At 37.3% G+C, this 20,747-nt stretch overlaps 1 protein-coding gene across 8 annotated transcripts in view; it reads right to left on the reverse strand.

The window, feature by feature from the left end:
* RPS6KA3 (ribosomal protein S6 kinase A3) overlaps window positions 1–20,747 on the reverse strand; it is a 112,694-nt gene that overhangs the window by 35,186 nt on the left and 56,761 nt on the right. For all 8 annotated transcript variants that reach the window (XM_055376748.2, XM_055376751.2, XM_019019360.4 and 5 more), the window contains 5 exons: window positions 19,755–19,871; window positions 14,483–14,564; window positions 5,530–5,610; window positions 4,653–4,732; window positions 3,951–4,057 (listed from right to left, as the gene is read on the reverse strand). In XM_055376748.2, the coding sequence (XP_055232723.1) occupies window positions 3,951–4,057; window positions 4,653–4,732; window positions 5,530–5,610; window positions 14,483–14,564; window positions 19,755–19,871 (467 nt within the window). The remainder of the gene's footprint in view (window positions 1–3,950; window positions 4,058–4,652; window positions 4,733–5,529; window positions 5,611–14,482; window positions 14,565–19,754; window positions 19,872–20,747) is intronic.

The raw sequence follows: 20,747 nt of genomic DNA on the forward strand, positions 1-20,747 counted from the left end.
CTTGAGTGGAGAGTAATGCTATTAATCAAGGAGCTACAGAAAGGAGAGAGTACTAAGCTGTAAGCCAGTAATTGTGTTAAGTTGGTGCGGAAGTAATTAAAAGTAATTGCAAAAACTGCAATTGCTTTTGCACCAACCTAATATTTCTGGATAGGTATGGGATCAAGCAATAAACTGTTTCACTTATATTTAAAGCTATCCCACAATATAGGCATTTCCTTACTTTTATTTTAACTAAAAATGTGCAAGTCAAACTTTGTTATAAAATTTTACTATAACAAAAATATTACCAATCTTTCTATTTCATAAATGCAAACATAATTACAACAAAGTTTACCACTGAAGGTAATTCAGTAGGGACATATTTTTCAAGTTTCTTTTATCACAAGCACCTGTTATGAAAAATATTAATATTGATTATGCTTGATTATGAAGAGATCAACACATTTAGAGAGTATAAAGGGCATTATTAGGTACTGTAGAAATCATCCTCCCTTCTAATGAATACACGAAAAACAGTTCTAAAAACAAAACTTCAAGTCATTCTCGGTAATTCTGAAAGAAAAAAGGATAATATGGCTGAAAGGGCATTAGTTACGCCTTCTGTAGTAAATGCATTCTTCTAAGATAACCATGCTTATACTGTATCTTTGAAAGAAAAAGTCAACTGTATCACTCTCAATAAACAACATTCCTTTTCAATGGTTACTAATTATTTTTAGTCGTATTTATTACAACAGAGTTCTAGTTTAAAAGAATCTGAAACACCCTTAACAGTTCATAAAATATTTGGCCTAAAAATTTAAATTTCTCCCAAGTTCTGTATGATGGTATTTACTTGTATAATTCACCAAGTAAGTGTTATTTCTAATTAACAGCATCATCTAGACATGTATGTTTAAGATCTTAATATAAGCAATCTTATTTACATCTGATCTTATTAAAGCCTTGAGACAGGGCTCATACTTTAATGTAACTTCATGACCAATGCCAATACAATGGTCTATGGTAAATATATTCAATTAAATAGTATAAAACACACATTTTTATGAATGTTTAATCTTATGTTTATAGTAATTTTTCTAAGGACTATATGCTTGAATATTCATTCTCACCAATAATTATATTTTGTGTCACAATAGTTATAAGTTGGGAAAATAATCAGGAAAACTCAGCAGTTATTTGGGGAATAAAAACAAAACCATATGAAACTGATCCAAAAACAATAAAAAAAAACGTAAAATATAAAAGCATAACAATTTCTAAATGATCACTTAGAAGAGTTCCAGATGAGCATTTCCTCTCTTCCTGTGTTAATATAGAATTTAAATTTTGTACTAACTTTTTTTTTTTTATTATGCTTTAGGTTCTAGGATACATGTGCAGAACGTGCAGGTTTGTTACATAGGTATACACATGCCATGGTGGTTTGCTGCACCCATTAACCCGTCATTTACATTAGGCATTTCTCCTAATGCTATCCCTCCCCTAGCCCCCTAACTCCTGACAGGCCCCGGTGTGTGATGTTCCCCTCCCTGTGTCCATGTGTTCTCATTGTTCAACTCCCACTTATGAGTGAGAACATGCAGTGTTTGATTTTCTGTTCCTGTGTTAGTTCGCTGAGAATGATGGTTTCCAGCTTCATCCATGTCCCTGCAAAGGACATGAACTCAGCCTTTTTTATGGCTGCACAGTATTCCATGGTGTATATGTGCCACATTTTCTTTATCCAGTCTATCATTGATGGGCATTTGGGTTGGTTCCAAGTCTTTGCTATTGTGAATAGTGCTGCAATAAACATAGATGTGCATGTGTCTTTATAGTAGAATGATTTATAATCGTTTGGGTATATACACGGTAATGGGATTGCTGGGTCAAACGGTATTTCTGGTTCTAGATCCTTGAGGAATCGCCACACTGTCTTCCACAATGGTTGAACTAATTAACACTCCCACCAACAGTGTAAAAGCGGTACTATTTCTCCACATCCTCTCCAGCATCTGTTGTTTCCTGACTTTTTAATGATCGCCATTCTAACTGGCGTGAGATGGTATCTCACTGTGGTTTTGATTTGCATTTCTCTAACGACCAGGGATGATGAGCTTTTCTTTCATATGTTTGTTTGCCACATAAATGTCTTCTTTTGAGAAGGGTCTGTTCATATCCGAGAGAAATATTCAAAATTCTTAATATGATGGTTGTACAACTCTGTGAATATACTAAAAATCAATGAATTATACACTTTTTTTTTTTTGAGACTGAGTTTCGCTCGTCACCCAGCCTGGAGTGCAATGGCGCGATCTCGGCTCACTGCAACCTCCACCTCCCGGATTCAAGCGATTCTCCTGCCTCAGTCTCTCAAGTAGCTGGGATTACAGGTGTGCGCCTCCACGCCTGGCCAAGTTTTGTATTTTTAATAGAGATGGGGTTTCACCATGTTGGCCGGGCTGGTCTCAAACTCCTGACCTCAAGTGATCTGCCTGCCTTGGCCTCCCGAAGTGCTGGGATTACAGGTGTGATCCACTGCACCCAGGCAATGACTTGTATAATATATGAATTACAACTCAATAAAGCTGTTTAAAAATATTCCTGGTAGAGCAAGGCTCGTGCTTATATGCTTATAAAAGGAAAAAAAAAACTTTCTTACTCAGTGGTAGATAAACATCAACAAATTAAAATGGAAGTGTGTACAATTTAAATAATATCCGCTTCTTGATGACTGTTACTATCAAACCTGTGGGAAATTTGCTCAATTCACACTTAAAATTTGAAATTACATGGAGAAGAAAATTTTCAATAAATGGTATTTGGGGGAAAGAAAGGATTAGCTTTATACCATCCCTCCTGCCAAAAAATTTCTAAACAATGGAGCTAAAAGAAAAAAAAAAAAGAAACTATAAAATTAGAAGGAAAATATCTGATCATAGAACTGGGGAAAGCCTAAAAATGAGAGTCAGAATAAATCACAAAAGAAGATTGGTAGATCTGCCTGAAGAAAAAAACGTGCATAAATTAAACAACATAAAGTTAAAATTGAAAGACTGGAAAAAATGTAAATTTTCTTTTTTTTTTTTTTTTTGAGACAGTGTCTCACTCTGTTGCCCAGGCTGGAGATGCAACGGAGCGATCTTGGCTCACTGCAGCCTCGATGCCCCAAGCTCAAGCAATCCTCCTGCCTCAGCCTCCTGAGTAGTCGGGACTACAGGCCGTGTGCCACCATGCCCAGCTAATTTTTTGTAGAGATGGGGTTTTGCCATGTTGCCCACACTGGTCTACAACTCCTGGGCTCATGCAATTCAGCCTCCCAAAGTGCTCGGGTTACAGGTGTGAGCCACCATGCCAGACCAAAAATAACAATTCTGAAAGAAAAATGAACAAAGGCCATGAGCAGAAAATTCACACAAAAATACAAATTGCCAATGAATGCAGATTTCAACCTCATTAAAAAATCAAAGAATGGGATGGCTGTGGTGGCTCACGCCTGTAATCCCAATACTTTGGGAGGCTGAGGCAGGTGGATCACCTGAGGTCAGGTGTTCGAGACCAGCCTGGCCAACATGGTGAAACCCTGTTTCTACTAAAAATACAAAAATTAGCTGGGTGTGTTGGCAGGCGCCCGTAATCCCAGCTACTCGGGAGGCTAAGGCAGGAGAATTGCTTGAATCTGGGAGGTGGAGATTGCAGTGAGCTAAGATTGCGCCACTGCACTCCAGCCTGGGCAACAAGAGCAAAACTCCATCTTTAAAAAAAAAAAATCAAAGAATGCACACAAAAACAGTATTTTTTGATTAACTGAGATTTTTAAAGTATGAAACTACAGTGTTAGCAGAGATGTGAAGCACAGGCACGCTAGTGCAATACTGTGGGAGTTTCATGAAGCCACTTGATTTTTTATAATCTCCTAAACAATCATATTACATTGTATTCAACTTAGTAGCATGATTCCTTACTTTTCTGGTTTTAAGTCTCTATAAATTATTCCCAGGCTATGTAGATGGTCTAAAGCAAGTGCAAGTTCAGCCAAGTAGAATTTGACATCTTCTTCTGTGAACATCACCTAAAATAAAACAATAATTTTTCTAAATTTATTTTCTTTTTGTGTCTGTAATTTTTAAAGTTCCACTCTAGAGTTTAAATATCCTAAAAATTTTATAAATATGATAATTATACATAGCTTTGTTTACAATTTACTCGTGAAAGGAATAGCAAAATTATCTAATCAGTCAACCAATCACTTACTAAATACTAACTATGCACTATGGGAGAAATAATTTTACATTTTATTGTTAAGTATATTCAGGGTGTGCCACTGTTGCCCCATGACAGTAACATTTTAGAAATGAAAAGTGATCTTTAAAATGCATGCTTAATTTCTAGTACTAATTGTTTAAGGATATCTTGTTGATACATTATTGCTTCTGGAAAAAACTATAAAAGAAGCAGGGTTAAGACAAAGACTGTTTATTTGTCAGTTTAAAGTCCTGCTTTCAGAATAAATTCAAAAGGTAGGAAAAGAACTCTTTTTGGGTCTGATTCTTCCAGAATCTTGTGCCACTAGAGAAAATACAGTAAGCATAATACTGAAACATAACAAAGCTTTAGTTCAAACAGGATGCATGTAAATAGACTAAAAATAGAGATTAATTATATACCTCTTTGGATAAACGTGTAAACAAATCTCCTCCCCTGAGAAAATCCAAAATAAGATACAACTTCCCTTCAGTTTGAAAAGCTGAATGAAGAAATGAAAATTTTCATTTAGTCCAACATAATTTTTTTAGGTTTACATTAGTTCATTCATAAATGAATATTTTAACAAATTAATTATATCAAATGTCCAAACTTACTTTTACTTAGAAGAAAACCACTGATTTATCTTAGTTTCCATGTGGAAATGTTAAATACAGTGTTTCTTATTATGGAATCACTAGATTTTCAACAGGCAAGTCACTCAGGAATACAATAGTTCTAAACCCATGATACATAAGAAAAACTCCTAAAAAAAAAAAGACTTACTTAACTACGAAATAACATACAAAAACCATGCCACTAGCTACAGAAAAAAATATGGGTTGGTTAGGTTTAATTACACATAGTAAGAATCACCACACCTTTACCCACTGAGAAAAAGCGTATGGCTTTGGGGAAAAGAACAGCAGTGACAATGGTTTTAGGATGTTGACATTAGGGATCTCTTTGGCCTTTAGGGTTGGCTAACACATATGGGCTATAAAAGGCTAGCATATTATTATTCATTATTATTATAATAAAAAAGCAATAATTATCATTACCTGTTCCTATGGCTACCACTCAGAAACTAACTTTATAATATTTAAAAAAACATAAACTAAACAATAAAAGCTTCTAAAGTTTGTCTAAGAAATAATGGCTTAATTTTCATGACTTATTACTATATAGATCTGCTAACCACATACAAATATATATTTATTTGTATTAGTTTATCTGAATGTCCTCAGGGATTTTGAGGGATGAGGTCAAGGGATGATGTGGGAGACGGCTCATACTTACCATAATGCAACTTGACAATAAAAGGATGATTAACCTCTACCAAGATATCACGTTCCATTTTTGTCCGAACTCGGTCTCGAACTATAAAAGATTGTATGTATGCTACATTGTAATATCTTTCACAGATAATCTTCAAAACAAATTCTTTTTGGTGCCCATGTTAAATAAAATTTTGCTTATGTGTATTAAAATGTGAATGCTTTATCATTCTTGAATTTATAAAATCAATAATGATGTCTTTTACTACATTACATAACCAAAGGAAGTTGCATATATTTATAAAATCCATGCTTTTAAGTTGGAAAAAATATAGAGAAAATATTAGATATTGGCTTTAACATCAAATGCACAAGTATTTTAATCACAGCTGTGGAAAATGGCAAAAAAGCATGCAACTTTTAAAAAACAAGGCTTCCTAATGAAATAGTAAAACATAAAAAATGAATAGGTTTCAACATTCCATCAGTCCTATCAATTAAACTCAACAAACATTCATTAAGCATACCTAAAATGAGGCAGACATGGGGTAAAGGACAGTTATATCCAAAGAGGTCTATTTTGAGGGAAGAAGAAAGGAAGCAAGAGGGAGAGAGAGAACATACTGTGGTATAGCTGAAAGAGCAAATGTTTTTTGGAGTTTAGACAGAAAGATATGAATTCAGATCTGTGTAATCTTTTTTTTGAAAAAAACTTAAGCATCACAAGATCTGTACAATCACGAGCCAAGATACTTATTTAAATTCTTTGAGACTCAGTTACCTTTCGGCTACACAATGGGGATAACACTACTGTAGCTTTGAGGAGCATATGACCATTTGAGATAAGGTATGTACCTAGAGCCTGGTATGTATGAGATATTCAATTAAATGGTAGCTATTGTTATTATATGCAAAGTAGCACCATGAATATGATTAAGGGATAAAACAATTTACTACCAGCAATGAGTACTGCAGGATTCAGTGAAGGGCAAGATCAGTCTTACTTGCATAGGAAGGCTAGAAGAAAGATGTAGGGTCAGCGAGCAAGCTTTAAGACTTTTGGAGTGGCATTTAGATGGGTAGGAAGGATAGGCCTTAGAAAACAAGAGTCCAAGCATGGAGTACCCAGTGCAAGCACAGATGTGAAGGCATGAATGACAAACAGGAAGGAACCAAATGAGATTTACTACTGCGCCAAGGCGAAATGGGGAGGATCCAGATTCTTGAGAAGTTGGAATGCCAAGATGAATTTATATTTGACCCTGTGAGCAAAGCTCTTTTTCAGCAACCAAATATTTCCTGAGCAAAGTGTATGTGCAATGCACTAGGGATATACATACAAATAAGATAATCTTAAAGAAGCTCATGATCTAGTGGGAAGGACAGACAGGTAGATAAATGATTATAATACATTCTAAGTACTCAGAATGGTTATATGAAACATGAAAATGGAAAGAATAGGATAATCTTTGGAGGAGGGAGAAAGTTGAGTTGGTTTTATTTTCAGTTTAGGGTGACTGCAGATACTTAAAATATAGAAATAAGACCTCTGGGGAAAATAAACAAAGCAGCTAAAAAATGCCCTATTTTTTCCATTCTACCAGTTTTCTATCCCCAACTGGGAGATTTTCATACCACTGACTGAAAATGGGCAAATCAGAAATAGGAATCAATTGCTCTTGATGTCTACGCAGCTCTTTTAACTGACCTGTCCAGTTAGTATATCAAATTCAATAGCAATCTCTGATTTCATTACCTTGCCCGATCGCTACAACTCTGGTATTTTCCTTGTTATATCTGATATGCCCCCTTTTTTTTGAGATGGGGTATCACTGTTGCCCTGGCTGGAGTGCAGTGGTGTGACCTCGGCTCACTGCAACCACCCCCCTCCAGGGTTCAAGTGATTCTTCTGCCTCAGCTTCCCGAGCAGCTGGGATTACAGGCTTGTGCTACCATACCTGGCTAATTTTTGTATTTGTAGTAGAGACGGGGTTTCACCATGTTGGCCAGGCTGGTCTCAAACTCCTGACCTCAGGTGATCCGCCTGCCTTGGCCTCCCCAAGTGCTGGGATTACAGGCATGGGCCACCACGCCCAGCCTGATATGCCCTTTGTACTTTTTATGTGAGTGAAGTTCATCACCAATACCTGCTGATATTTCTATTCTAGTCTAGCCTAAATCTGTCCTTTTCTCATTATTACCATACAATTTTGGATCAGTTCCTATCACCTTAAAGGTGGATTCCAAAGTCCTACCTCTTTCAATAAGTATACAAGGCTTATCACTTAAAAATACCTCCTCTGCTCAGTAAGCATCAAAAATATCCACCAATAAATGCACTGTATATCCCTCTTGTCTTATTTTACCACAATGAAAAGAACCATTATTTGGGAGTCAAGAACTACAGTTTAGTGGCTATACTAATAACTAGATGAACTCATAACTACCTTGGTCAAATCATTTCATTGCTCAGGGATTTCCTGTTTCCTCCTCTATAAAATGAAGGATTAGAACCAAGATGATTTTTTTGTGAGATAGTTTTCTCTTCAACATTTCCTTATATGTAACATTGATGAGACCTTGTTTAACTGAAAATGAGCAGTGAGAGTCCTTCTCTAAAGAATTCCTTCATTTTGTCTGAGGTAGGCCTGTGTCATAATTCTAATCTCGCTTCTTTTGCTTATGTAAAGACCTAGTGACAATTCTAAATCATCCTATCATGAGGAATTTTAATTAGTATATACTAATTCAGAAGAAGGCATGTTTTATATAGGCCAACTTCTAATCCCAACATAGAATTGGTTAATACTGACTCATGCTGGCAAAGCAACTAGATTCCTCTGAAATATTTTTTCTTCTAGAGTAGTTATTAGATTTAAGCCCTACTTGACTGAACCTGAGAATGAAGAAATGTTGTTTATGTTCCTAGGACTATGCATTAAGAAACCTTTTTAAGCAGTTTACAGAACCTTTTAGACAAACAGACCACTTTAATAGGACAGAAGTCCCCATTAACTTTATCTAATGTTATTGACTTCTATTTGACCCCATTTATCGTATTAATAGGAACTTTAAAATGGGAAGAGACTTCTGGTTAAACATGGATATTTTACTCTCTACATTCTTCCAAAACCCCATGGAAATGACAATAATGGAAAAACTGCATAAACTCACAAGGACAGGAAGCAATAGTAGAAGATGTGCAAGTGGTAACTAACAAAGCAGACCAGAGAAAGCTAAAAATCTAAGCCTAAGGAAAGGAAGCCAATGAAAAATAAGCAAATTCTTGTCATTGAAGTCTTTCCAATCAGCTTTCTAGCACCTGACTCTTAAAGAAAAGATAGCAAAAGACCCCCAGGCATTTGGAGAAAGGCTCTGAACATGAAAAACATCAAAATAAACAGAAAAATGGAATAAAGGGAAACAGAGACAATGTGAGGAACAGAAGATAACTTAAACACCACACAACACAACTCAATCTTGTAATTTATGTCCACTGAGGGAGCAAAGATAATATGGCACCTCACCCTTTTTAAAGCTTCTTGTTCTTGTTTAAAAAGGGTGGTGGGGTGGAGGAAGGAACAAGTATCCTCAACAAATAAACTACAAGGAAAAGATAAGAAATGAAGAAAGAGTTCATAGATGAAAAGACTTAAAAACATTATCAACCAATTGCAAAGTTGAGACCTTATATGTATGAATCCTAATTTAAACAGACTGCATAAAGAAACATAAATTTTAATAGTAGGGACAACTAGCAATTTGAACAAAGACTGGATATCTTTATGCTCATTTTTAAGGTATGATAATACAGTTGAATTATCTCTTTTAGGAGTCTATCTTTTTTTTCAGATGGAGTCTTGCCCCATCGCCCAGGCTGGAGTGCATTGATGTAATCTTGACTCACTGCAACCTCCGCCTCCTGGGTTCAAACGATTCTCCTGTCTCAGCCTCCTGAGTAGCTGAGATTACAGGTGCCCGCCACCACGCCCAGCTAATTTTTGTATTTTTAGTAGAGACGGGGTTTCACCATGTTGGCCAGGCTGGTCTCAAACTCCTGACCTCATGATCCACCCGCCTCGGCCTCCCAAAGTGCTGGGATTACAGGCGTGAGCCACTGTACCCAGCCAGGAGTCTATCTTTTAGAGATATATACTAAAATATTTATGAAAGAAATTCTATAGTGTCTGGGATTTCATTCAAAATATCAAGAGAAGAAGGAGAACACTGATGAAAAAAGGTTGGCCATGAGTTGATAAATGTTGAAGCAGGGAGAAGGGTACAGGGGGTTCACTATATTCTTCTGTCTCTTTCTTAAATGTTTGACACTTTCCATAATTGAAAAATGTTTTAACGAAATAATCAGAGAACAAGAAAATCTAGGAAATGAAAAGCGATGGCAGAAACAAAAAGGTCAATAGAAGAGTTGGAAGATGGTTGAAGAAATTTCACAGAAAATAGAAAAAATGGAAAATAAAAGATGGAAAAATAAAGAAAATTAAGGAACAATTCAGGAGGTTTAACTAACATATTCCAAAGAGTAGCACTTACAAATGTAGAATAAATGACAAAAACTTTCCCAAGACTGAAGAAAGGAGTTTTTAGGTTGAAAGAGACCACACCTCATATATGGTATGATATAGTTTTAGAAACCCACACTCAAGAATACCACTATATAAATTTCAGAACACCAGGAATAAAGAGTAGATTCTAAAGACTTCCAAAGAGGAAAAGCAGCTTACACACAAAGGACTGGGAGTGAGACCAGCAATTAACTTCATCACTGTAACACAGGAAACTAGAAGACAATGGAAGCAATACCTTCAAATATCTGGTGGAAAATTCTTTCTGACCTAGAATTTTATACTCAGCCAAATTATAAACTAAGTGACAGGCGGTAGAATAAAGCCATTTCCAGACATGGAGGGTCACAAAAAATTTAGTATCCATTTACTCATTCTGAGGTAGCTATGAGAAGATGAGTCCCATCAAAACTAAAAAGTAAACTGAGAAAAAGGTAGGCACAGAATTTATGAAAAGAGACTGAATACAGAAAAGAAGTGAAGGAAATGTGACTGTAGTACACTATTTCGTTCAGCTAGGAACAATTCTTATAAAGCTGTAACAATGAAAACATTATTGGGAAGATGTGAAAAGGGAAACTGTGAGTGGGTGGCAGCATGAGAGAACTGAATCTTAGTCTTCCATGTTAGAAAGGCAATAGATTATGTCTCCAAATGAAAACAAACAATTGCAATATAAAAGTGTTGAATATAAATGTAAATGGCAGCAGCTAAAGAGATGAAAGTCATTGTCTCTGGGGTTCAAGAATTAGGATAGGCAGAAGGGTAGGCAAAGCATAGCTATGTTATATGATAAGACTCTACAGATATTCTTTTGATAAACATAAAAATTTAAGAACACATTCACAATTATTCAGCAGTTTAAAATTCCAATAAGTCAAATATTTTCACTTTTCTATCATCTCTTTTATAGCTAATATCTATACAATTTTACATACTTGTAGCTCAATTTGTTCTAATTTTCACTACATTCATTTTTGTAATTTTATTTAAGATACTTTATTTTAATAATATCCTATTAAGTGGTAAACCATAATTTTATAACATTTCTGTATTTTTCCTTATTAAAAAAATTTTTTTTTAGGGACAGGATCTCCCTCTACCCAGGGTGGAGTACAGTGGTGCAATCAAAGCTCACTGTAACCTTGAAGACTCAAGCATTCCTCCCGCTTTAGCCCCCCCAGTCAGCTGGGACTACAGGCACACGCCACCAGGCCTGGCTAATTATTCTATTTTTTGTAGAGATGAGGTCTCACTATGCTGCCCAGGCTGGTCTTGAACTCCTGGGCTCAGGCAATCCTCCCACCTCAGCCTCCCAAAGTGCTGAAATTATAGGAATGAGCCACTATGCCTGGTCACAATTCCTCTAGTTTTCCAGTGTGTATGTGATTTCTAACTTCTTGCTATTATAAATAATGTTGCAACAAGAATTTTCAAGCCTATGAATCCTTTTTTTTGAAGCTATTTCCGCAGGTTAATGTAGCAGCAATAATGGCTTTCCAATTTATGCTGCCATCATATGAAATAACATGCATTCATCTCACTCTGTCACCCAGGCTGGAGTACAGTGGTGTGATCACAGCTCACTGCAACCTCAAACTCCTGGGCTCAAGAGATACTCTTGCCTCAGCCTCCAGAGTAGCTAGAATCACAGGCTTGCACCACTACAACCATCTGATTTTATTTTTATTTTTTGTAGAGACAGGGTCTTGCTATATTGCCCTAGCTAGTCTTGAACTCCTGTCCTTAAGCCATCCTCCCGCCTCAGCCTCCCAAAGTGCTAGGATTACAAGTGTGAGCCACTGTGCCCAGCAAACTTTATCATTTTAATATGCATCTTTGACTTTCACCAAAACTGAACATTTCCCCAAAGATTATTTATCTCCTTGTGTAAACTTTATTCAAAATCCTCCAGATGGAGGATACAATGGTATTTCTTATCAATTCCTAACTCCTTCATTCTTTTTACGTTTATTAGTTGGAATTATATTGCAAGAAAGAGTTTTCCCTTTTCCCCCATTAAGTAACTTATGAATTAACCTATGGCTTCTTATTTTATTCAACTGGGTTGTAATCTATCACTAACATTTATTATTGCAACGTTTAAGTTGCCCCAGATTTGGCCAGTAGAAGCCCCTTAGCCAACTCCTTATATTAATATATTTTCCTGTCTTCCTATTTATACTATTTTTCATTGTATGAAATGTTAACAATTTTTGTATTACTAATTTGTTTGTAATTTGCTCAATATTTCCTCACAAGTTTCCTAGATGTGTTAAGTTGTAAAATTCAGTTAGGGTGGAGTTTGTTATGGCGTTATTTTCCAGCTTGCTCAGGGGTATTTCTTTTTTCTTTTTTTTTTTTTTTTGAGACGGAGTTCTGCTCTTGTCGCCTAGGCTGGAGTACAGTGGTGCGATCCCGGCTCACTGCAACCTCCGCCCCCCATGTTTAAGCGATATTCCTGCCTTAGCCTCATGAGCAGCTGGGATTACAGACACCCACCACCATGCCCGGCTAATTTTTTTTGTATTTTTAGTAGAGACGGGGTTTTGCCATGTTGGGCATGCTGGTCTCGAACTCCTGACCTCAGGTGATCTGCCTGCCTCGGCCTCCCAAAGTGCTGGGATTACAGGTGCGAGCCACTGTGCCCGGCTGAGCTCAGGGGTATCATTACTTAATTTCCCATTGTTCTGTATGCCTGTTTTGTCACACAGCATGGCAGGTACTCAATATTTTTGTAACAAATACACTAAAATTTGATATATATATGTTGTACTATTTTGTTCCACTGATTCTATGCCTGTATTACTCCCCCCAATAACACACTAAGTTAGTGCTGCTTGAAGCATTAGGATCTGAGAGAGCTTGTTCCCTTATTCTTCTTCTTTTCCAAAATATTCTGGATTCGGAAATAAAGTTCTGAATTATTTTGTTAAGTTTTAAGGAAAATGCAGCTGGAATCTTAATGATATTGAGGTAACTCAATGGCTAGAGGAGTAGTGAGATTCTTAACAGTTGGCCTTCTCTAATAGGGATTGGACATTTATTTCCTTTCCTGGTAACTTTTAGGTTTCTTAGAGTTTTGTAGTTTCCTTTACATACGCTATGCACAATACAAATCCTGTTAAATACATAAAATCAAACTACTTTTGTTGCTTTTGTGAATGAACTCTCTGAGTCTCATCTATGCAGCTTTGTAACATGGGACTCATGAGTATAAAGTCACAAATGCAGTGACAGAAAGGCAGGGGATTGAGGATATAATTTAATTCCCTGGTCCTAGCAGGAATCAAGTAAGTGGTAATGCCATGGGGTAGGACTGAATAGGAAAGAAAATATGTTCAGGAAGGGAGTAACAGAATGGAAGCAAACGACAGTGTTTACAGAGAGAAGTGAAATTTCTTGGGATGTCCATGGTGGGTAGCTAATTGGGAATAACAGAAATAATAAATGATCATTGCAAATATTAGAGAATATTTTCAAAGCTTTATAAATTACATGTAAATTGAAGAGGAAAAAATGGACTTTTAGTAATCAATACACAAAACATCTAGAGGTTATGAGGTTAAAATAAGTGATACCACTAAATTAAAGGAAGAGTTAAGTATTTTTAAATCTATATTTCTTCTTAACTACTTTTTTTTTTTTTTTTTGAGACAGAGTTTCACTCTTGTTGCCCAGGCTGGAGTGCAATGCCACGATCTCGGCTCACCGCAACCTCCGCCTCCCGGGTTCAAGCGATTCTCTTGCCTCAGCCTCTGAGTAGCTGGAATTACAGGTATGTGCCACCATGCCCAGCTAATTTTTTGTATTTTTAGTAGAGATGGGGTTTCTCCATGTTGGTCAGGCTGATCTCAAACTTCTAACCTCAGGTGATCTGCCTGCCTCGGCCTCCCAAAGTGCTGGGATTACAGGTGTGAGCCACCACGGCCTCTTCTTAACTACTTTTTACCTATGAGAGCCAAATCCTGCATTAGGGTTTTCAAATCACAGGCTCAGAATAAAAACTTACTTGGAGACCAGAAGTCATAAAGTCCTTTAGAAGAAAAGCTATTTTGCATCCAGTAAATCAGTATGTTTTTAAAAAACATTAAAATAAATATATAAATTTGAAGATGAATCAAACTCAGTTTTAATCTTCTAAATGTTTACTTGTATAAAACTCAATATGAATTTATAATACTTCTTTTATAACGTGGCAACTCTGGTTCTCACTAGTTATATGATTCCTAGCCTAGCAGGAAAAATTCACTAAAAGTCAGCCTAAATTTAAAGCTGGTAACAGGAACCTATTCAGAATGTAAATAACATGCCAAGGAGTCCCATGAGCTCTGTTGAGACCTTTCAGTTTGTTTAGACTACATGAACATTACAAGTAGCAGCAACACTTACCTTTCAGTGTGGCCTTCTTCAATACCTTCATGGCATAAAGCTGCCTAGCATCAGAGCCTGAGATTTTTTTAACTAAGAAAACCTGCATTTAAGTAAGAGAAAATAAATATTACAAAGTAGTATAAACTATATCCTTGTTAAAATAAGACCCTGCTATAATACAGTTTATTATTATAATATAGATTCAGATATACTGTAGATTATTTCCCCTAAAATGTATCAATTATAAATACTAGTTATAAACATTTGTTATAACTTGGGGTGTCAATATAAGGGAATACATTTTTTTCATTTTGTTGTTTGCCAGTTCCCAAAGAGCATGTAACACATTAAGACAGAAAAAAAACCTTTAAACTACATATGTATGAATTAGATGGAAAAAATCCCAAAATGTTTAAAGTATAACACAGGTGGTATGATGTCCTGCTTTTAACAAAACAGAATTCTACTGAGCCCGTCAAAATTGTTATACAGCGGTTCCTTCTTGACCACAATTTCCTGTTGATACAAGTATTCACTGATGGAGGGTCTTTTCTGTATACAAAAGCTGCATATAAATCTCACTGCTCAGCGGAACAATTTAAAACACTTACATTGGGCTGGGAGCGGTGGCACACCCCTATAATCCCAGCACTTTGGGAGGCCAAGGTGGGTGGATCACCTCAGGTCAGGAGTTCGAGACCAGCCTGACCAACATGGTGAAACCCCATGTCTACTAAAAATATAAAATTAGCCAGATGTGGTAGCTGGCACCTGTAATCCCAGCTACTTGGGAGGCTGAGGCAGGAGAATCACTTGAACCCGGGAGGTGGAGGTTGCAGTGAGCCGAGATCGCACCATTGCACTCCAGCCTGGGCAACAAGAGCCAGACTCCATTTCAAAACAACAACAACAACAAAATGAAAAGCAAAAACAAAAACAAACAAACAAACAAAAAAAACTTACATTGAAGAATCCTGTGCACAAATATTTAATGTGACTTAAGTTAGAACCCACCTCCCCACCTTTTTATGGTCAAATTATCACATACACCTAAATATGAAGAACACAATTCTCAGGTATGTTATTGGGCATCCTGACTTTCCAAATATTTGCGCAAAATGAATAAAGCCTGTTCTAAATAACTCATGGTCATTCTATAACATGGCTAATACAAGACTACCAATACATCTCTTCTACTCATTTTGACCATTAGGTTCATGATCATTTCCATTGAACCTTTAAATAGATATGCCAAATAGATTTGAATTTCAACTCCACTTCCCTATCCATTCTTTTGTAGCAGCGTTCTTATGCTTCCACAGGTGGGAAGAAGAGAAGCAATCACAATCAAGAATTAAGTTTAGGATCAGCTTTCATTCATCTCAATTAGCACATCAGGCTATTAGCACAAAATTAAAAAATGATTCATTCAACTGATTCTAGGACAAGGCAGAGTTTCTCACTTTGAGAAATTGTGCCAAGTCAATGGGCAAGATCCCAAATCAAGTGAAGAGCACCACAACTCGCAGAGAAACCCTGATACTGGGTGTGTTGCTCTCCAATAATCACCACCCCCTTTCACCATGCCCCACGCTTTAGCTCCTTTCAGCCAGTTAGTGGGGAGCCAACCTAGGGAGAGAAAAGCATCCTTAATCAGGGTGGATGTAAGCTCTGGAATGATGTTTAAGTATTAAAGGTAATCAGAGATTATTAATATTTTTGATGGAAATAAAATCTGATTAGGTAGAGATAATTAGGATTTATTTGATATTTAATCTTCCTTAAGATTCCCTAACCATTCTGCAAGAAAAATTCTCCTGGTGAATTCCAAACTTTCAACTGTTCTTTGAATGCATCTTCTTAACACTCCAGCACTTCTTAGTTTGCAAAGTACTTTCACAACCATTTGTAATAAATCATCGTGTCAATTTTGGGAGGCAGACCTACTAGGCAATGCCTATTTTATAGCTGTCCAATCTAGGGCTTAGGGGGTTAAGTAATTTGCCCAGTGTCACAGTGGAGGTACTGGGACAGAGTCCGTGTCAGTCACCCAGTATTCTGCTTCTGCTCAGGGTGCTGTTTATCTGTTCCCTTTGGCCAGTAACCAGGCAAGCCCAGCAGGAGCAGCAGCGGTCCCAGCTGCCATCTCTTCCTCCACCAGAGCATTTCTGACCTTTTCTCACTCCCCCATGAAGCTATTCTAGTCTCTGACAGGTCATCCCTGTTTCCTTGGCTTACTGTGGCCTTTCAGAATGAGTAAGAAAGGAGACAACCTATTTTGAATGTTTGGTATTTATAGTATGATATTTAAATTACTTTTAAAGACGTAAAGGGAGAAGCATGCTAATTCCAACAACTTAAATATTGTGTTCCCTGAAAATCTAATGTATAAAAATTACCCATCTATTTGGGTTTGAGTGGTGTGATAATTTAATTTAATACCAGATATTATGTGCTTGGCCTTTTATCATTTAATTCTCACTACTCTCCTATGGAGTCAGAACTATTACACACTCATTAATTCTTTCCAGAATTATATGCCAGGCACTGTGCTACTGGTTCAATGCTGAGACTTGATACAAGGCATGACCCTTCCTTCACTCATGGAACATTTAGTCTAGTGGGGGAGACAGCCACTAAACAAATAATTAAACAAATGAAAAACTGCAATTGTGGCAAGTGCCATGAAGATGAGGTATGTAATGTTCTGAGAGGGTATAACCAGGGAACATAACCTAGGAAGGATGCAGGGAAAGCTTCCTTGACATCACAGGTGCAAGAGGAGCTAACCAGCTGAGGAAGAGGCAGGGGTAGAGCAGAGTGTTTCAGGCAGAAGGAATAAAATATGGAAAGGCTTTCTAGCAGGATGGAGCTTAAGGACTTGGTCCTGCTTAAGGACCAACAAAGGCAGCCAATGTGACCAGAACACAGAGAGTGAAAAGTATGTAAACTGATGCTGGAGAGGTAGCTAGAGACCAGACTGAGGGGCTCCTCAGCCATCTTAAGAATTCATCTTTATTGTAAAAGCAAAGAGAGGCCACTGAAAGGTTATGGAGGGGTAGAGTAAAAGATTAGTTCATGCTGGCTATCATGTAAATAATGGATCAAGGCAAGAATACATTTGGAAAGACCCAGTTAGGAGACTCCTTCAATAGACCAGGAAGAAAGGTGGTAGCATATTCTCAAGGGGTGGCAGGCAGGCTTTGAGAAATCTTTACTGAATCTACAGTACTTGGTGACAGATAAGATTGGCCAGGTCAGAGTGGGATAGGGGAGGTAGGGACTAGAAATATACATCAAGAATGCTTCCCAAGTTTCTAAATTGCTTAATGAGAGAAAAATGAAATAGAACAGTTTGAGGCTTAGGGAAAGATCATGAGTTTGGTCTCAGACATGTTGACATTAAAGTGCTTTTAAGACATAGAAAAAGAGTAAGCAGCTGTGCATAAGAATTCAGAGCTTGGAGGAGCAATCTAGATTGGAGATATAAATCTGTTATGTTAGCTGTATGTGAGTTACAATTAAGATAGCAGGCACAGAGAAAATCAATTAGGAGAGTATTAGTAACAGAGAAGAAGGCAGCCTAGAATGGAACCTTGAAGAACTTCAATATTTAATGACTGGCTAGAGGAAGGAAATGGGGATCCAAGAGGTTAAGTAACTTGCTCAAGCACACACAGTGAATAAATAGAAGAAAAAAAATTGAATCGAAGTCTGGCTGACCTAGAGCCCAAACTTACAACCATTACGCTCTGATGGCTACTTACTCTATATTTGGATTAAAAGCATCCTTTTGGGGTCAAAAGAGGTTAACAACTGTAACAAATTACCTATGTTAGCCAAGAATTGCTAAATACCCCCACTAAAATACACAAGAGAGCTAAACTGGTGCTGTTCTGAAACTTGCAAAGCATGATATATTCAAATATTTCCTTACAGAGAAGTGGTAAGGAATCACTGCATTGTGAAAGTTGAATACAATCTCCAAATTTTCCTCTTGCCAAGAAACAATCTAGACCAGTGATCCCCAACCTTTTTTAGCACCAGGGACTGGTTTCATGGAAGATAGTTTTTTCACAGACTGGCGCGGTGGGAGGGGGAGATGATTTTGGGATGAAACTGTTCCACCTCAGATCATCAGGCATTAGATTCTCATAAGGAGTGCACAACCTAGATCCCTCCCATGTGCAGTTCACATCAGGGTTCGTGCTCCTATGAGAATTGAATGCTGCCACTGATCTGACAGGAGGTGGTGCTCAAACGGCAATGCTCGCCCGGGGGTTGGGGACCCCTGGTCTAAACAGATCAAGCAGTAGTAATTATGATGCTGTACTTCTCAAAATGGAGTACAGAAGTGCCCCTGAGGTGTGCAGTGTGTATGTATGTGGTGGGAGACAAGCGCTACATGAAAAACACTGATAAAGATGTTGCATCTTCGGCCGGGCGTGGTTGCTCACGCCTGTAATCCCAGCATTTTGGGAGGCCGAGGCAAGTGGATCGCTTTGAGCTCAAGAGTTTGAGACCAGCCTGAGAAACATGGCGAAACCCCATCTCTACAAAAAAACCACAAAAATTAGCTGGGCGTGGTGGTGTGTGCCTTGGTCCCAGCTACTCAGGAGGCTGAGGCTGGAGAATTGCTTGAACCTGGGAGGCAGAGGTTGTAGTGAGCCGAGATCATGCCACTGTACTCCAGCCTGGGTGACAGAGGCAGACCCTGCCTTCTGGAGGAATTTTACTTGGTGGCTTTGGGAAACCTTTTTTGATATTAAAAACAAACACGATGTTACTGGATAAAATGCAAACTTTGCATTCATTTTAAAGACAAGCCAGGAGTCAAGAAAACTTCAAAATTGTAGCGGTAGCCCCCAACCCTACTTCTTTGGGAGCGTCACTCACTTTATGCTGGTATTAGAGTACGCTGGAAGGGAGGCTGAGATGCGCTGTATTGCAAGATCACCTTCCAACCTTACCCAAGGACTCAAAAAGAGGCCAGTGTATCAAGGGAGTATCTTGTGATTTTTAACCATTTAAGAATCACAACTGGAGAGGTCATGTGGTCTTGAAGATAAAGTAGGAAGCAAATACTACCAATTTACTGAAGTCTCCAACGTACTTTTGAACAACTTTATTCACTTTCCCACACTTACTGATAGTGAGAAATGTAAAAAAACAGAAAACATTGCTGGTAGGAAGACTGGTAGCATTTCATAAAATATTTGTTTCCTCATGTATATGAAATACATATGAATTGAAAAGACAACTCTTAAAAAAGCACACACTCATGACTTACCTTTCCAAATGATCCCTGCCCTAATACTTTTAAAAGTTCAAACTGGGAAGGATCTGCCTTTTCATGTCCTTCCTTTACATGATGTGTGATTGCAATTTCTTTGATACTGACTTCTTCCTGTTGAGATAAACGTAAGAGGAGCAAACAGGGTTAGCCAGAGCTATTTTCTCCCGCTAAAAATCAGACAATATTAATTTAATCTTACTAGAAATTAATTAGAAATCAATCTAATTTCTAAACATATTAGAAATCCCAAATTAACATACAAAAACCACATTTTACCAACCCATCAAGTGAATATGCCACACACATATACTTTCAGGTTAAATGTCAGAGATAGTTATTATACCAGCCTACTACATAGGCCAATTTAACCTCTACATGACATTTAGTACTAAGTATTTCCAAGTCTTCATTCTCTCTACTGGAGATAATTAGAATAGTTTTATTGGGTGGGGGCAGAGGGTGTAAAGAAGTCTGAAAATAACAGATTGGAATAATCTGCTGTGCTCTGGTGTATGGTTATGCTACGCAGAACTAATGCTATTTAAAAAAAGTGTTTATTGAGGAGAGGGGTTGAAAAATATTCCAGGGTAAACATGGAGATTTCTAACCTCAATGTGGCTGTTTAAGGACACTGAAGTTTTATTCCTTTGAAATGTCTAAGTTACTTTCTGTTTCTAGAATAATCTGGGATCTGAGAGGGGAGAAAGGAGTAACTCTAAAACACAAAAGGAGAAAAGATTTAACATTTGGATGGATAATCAGACACGGAAAAAAATGACTATTCAGCATGATGGAACAGTGAGAAGTATCTGGGTTAAGAGAAGGATTTTAAAAGACAGTGAACATTTTAATATATTTGAGGAAAAGTGTCAGAACAAAGAGAAAATGTATGAAATACACACAGGATTTCAATTACTTATGTGAGATCAGCAGATTAGGTTATCTTATTTAATCAAGACACATACTGTATGTTATAGTCAAAAATTA

The sequence above is a fragment of the Gorilla gorilla genome, chromosome X, assembly GCF_029281585.2.
Source record: "Gorilla gorilla gorilla isolate KB3781 chromosome X, NHGRI_mGorGor1-v2.1_pri, whole genome shotgun sequence".
Classification (NCBI taxonomy): domain Eukaryota; kingdom Metazoa; phylum Chordata; class Mammalia; order Primates; family Hominidae; genus Gorilla; species Gorilla gorilla.